Source organism: Penaeus monodon, chromosome 23 (genome assembly GCF_015228065.2).
Source record: "Penaeus monodon isolate SGIC_2016 chromosome 23, NSTDA_Pmon_1, whole genome shotgun sequence".
Lineage (NCBI taxonomy): Eukaryota > Metazoa > Arthropoda > Malacostraca > Decapoda > Penaeidae > Penaeus > Penaeus monodon.
This window is the reverse complement of record NC_051408.1, coordinates 7,485,122-7,486,022: the sequence shown is the minus strand read 5'-3', so window position 1 is coordinate 7,486,022 and position 901 is coordinate 7,485,122. Positions and strand designations below refer to the sequence as shown.

The 901-nt window shown below is 41.3% G+C and overlaps 1 protein-coding gene across 1 annotated transcript in view; it reads left to right on the top strand.

Moving 5' to 3' along the window:
• LOC119588115 overlaps positions 1 to 901 on the top strand; it is a 4,536-nt gene extending 3,635 nt beyond the window's left edge. The window contains exon 5 of the mRNA XM_037936824.1: positions 688 to 901. Within this exon, the coding sequence (XP_037792752.1) occupies positions 688 to 901 (214 nt within the window). The remainder of the gene's footprint in view (positions 1 to 687) is intronic.

Here is a 901-nt window from a genome sequence, read left to right as displayed (position 1 = left end):
CTGCACATGAACGAATCTGTGTAAGTATGTAGACCCAGTAGATAGGTAGATAGACCGAACTTATCACGAATTTGCCCTTACAGGTCTGCAGAGCCTCTCACATGTATGTATAGATAGGCAAGTAGAGATTACTAGGCTGGTAGAGAGATAGGAAGGTAGATTTGTACTTACGAATCTGTGTAGGTATTTAAACATAATACGTATGTGCAAGGTAGTATGACACTATGTCATGTTCGACAGCCATGTTCCACGCAGTTTCCACAGATTCGTTCAGCCGTGTTCCAGGCGCGTCGACATGTTAACACTTCCTTAAATAATACTAATACATTTTGTCTTTCTCTGCTAATATTGACACTTCTTTTGCCTTTGCTATTACTGATTATTTGTTTTTTGTCTTACATTACTGATACTGATGATTTCTTGTCTTTCATTGCTAATACTGACGATTTTTTGTCTCTCTTTGCTAATACAGGTGAATACCACTATACTAATGTAGATTTTGCCTCCCGTTGCTAGTACTAACACATTTTTGTCTGTCTTTGATATTGCTGATACTGCCCTTGTCTTCTTTTGCTTGGAACTGACACATTTTTTTCTTCTTCCTTCGAATACAACTTGTGTTCCGCTCGCTAAAACAGATACAATTCATATCCGTCTTTGCTAATTCTAAAATTCTCCTTCAACCAGGTGCGAGGACCTGATCATGCAGTGTTACAACGTCATGTTAACGCTGCCCGGCCCGCAGTGTTGCCAGAAACTGTTCCAGAGCACTATCACGCCGATTGGTGTTTGCTACAGGAGTGATTTCGAAAGGCATTTTGCCCAGGTAATGCCCGGGGAAGGTATGGGCATTAACATCGACCTCCATGTTCCTGAGCATACGGAAGCTGGTGGGTATTAG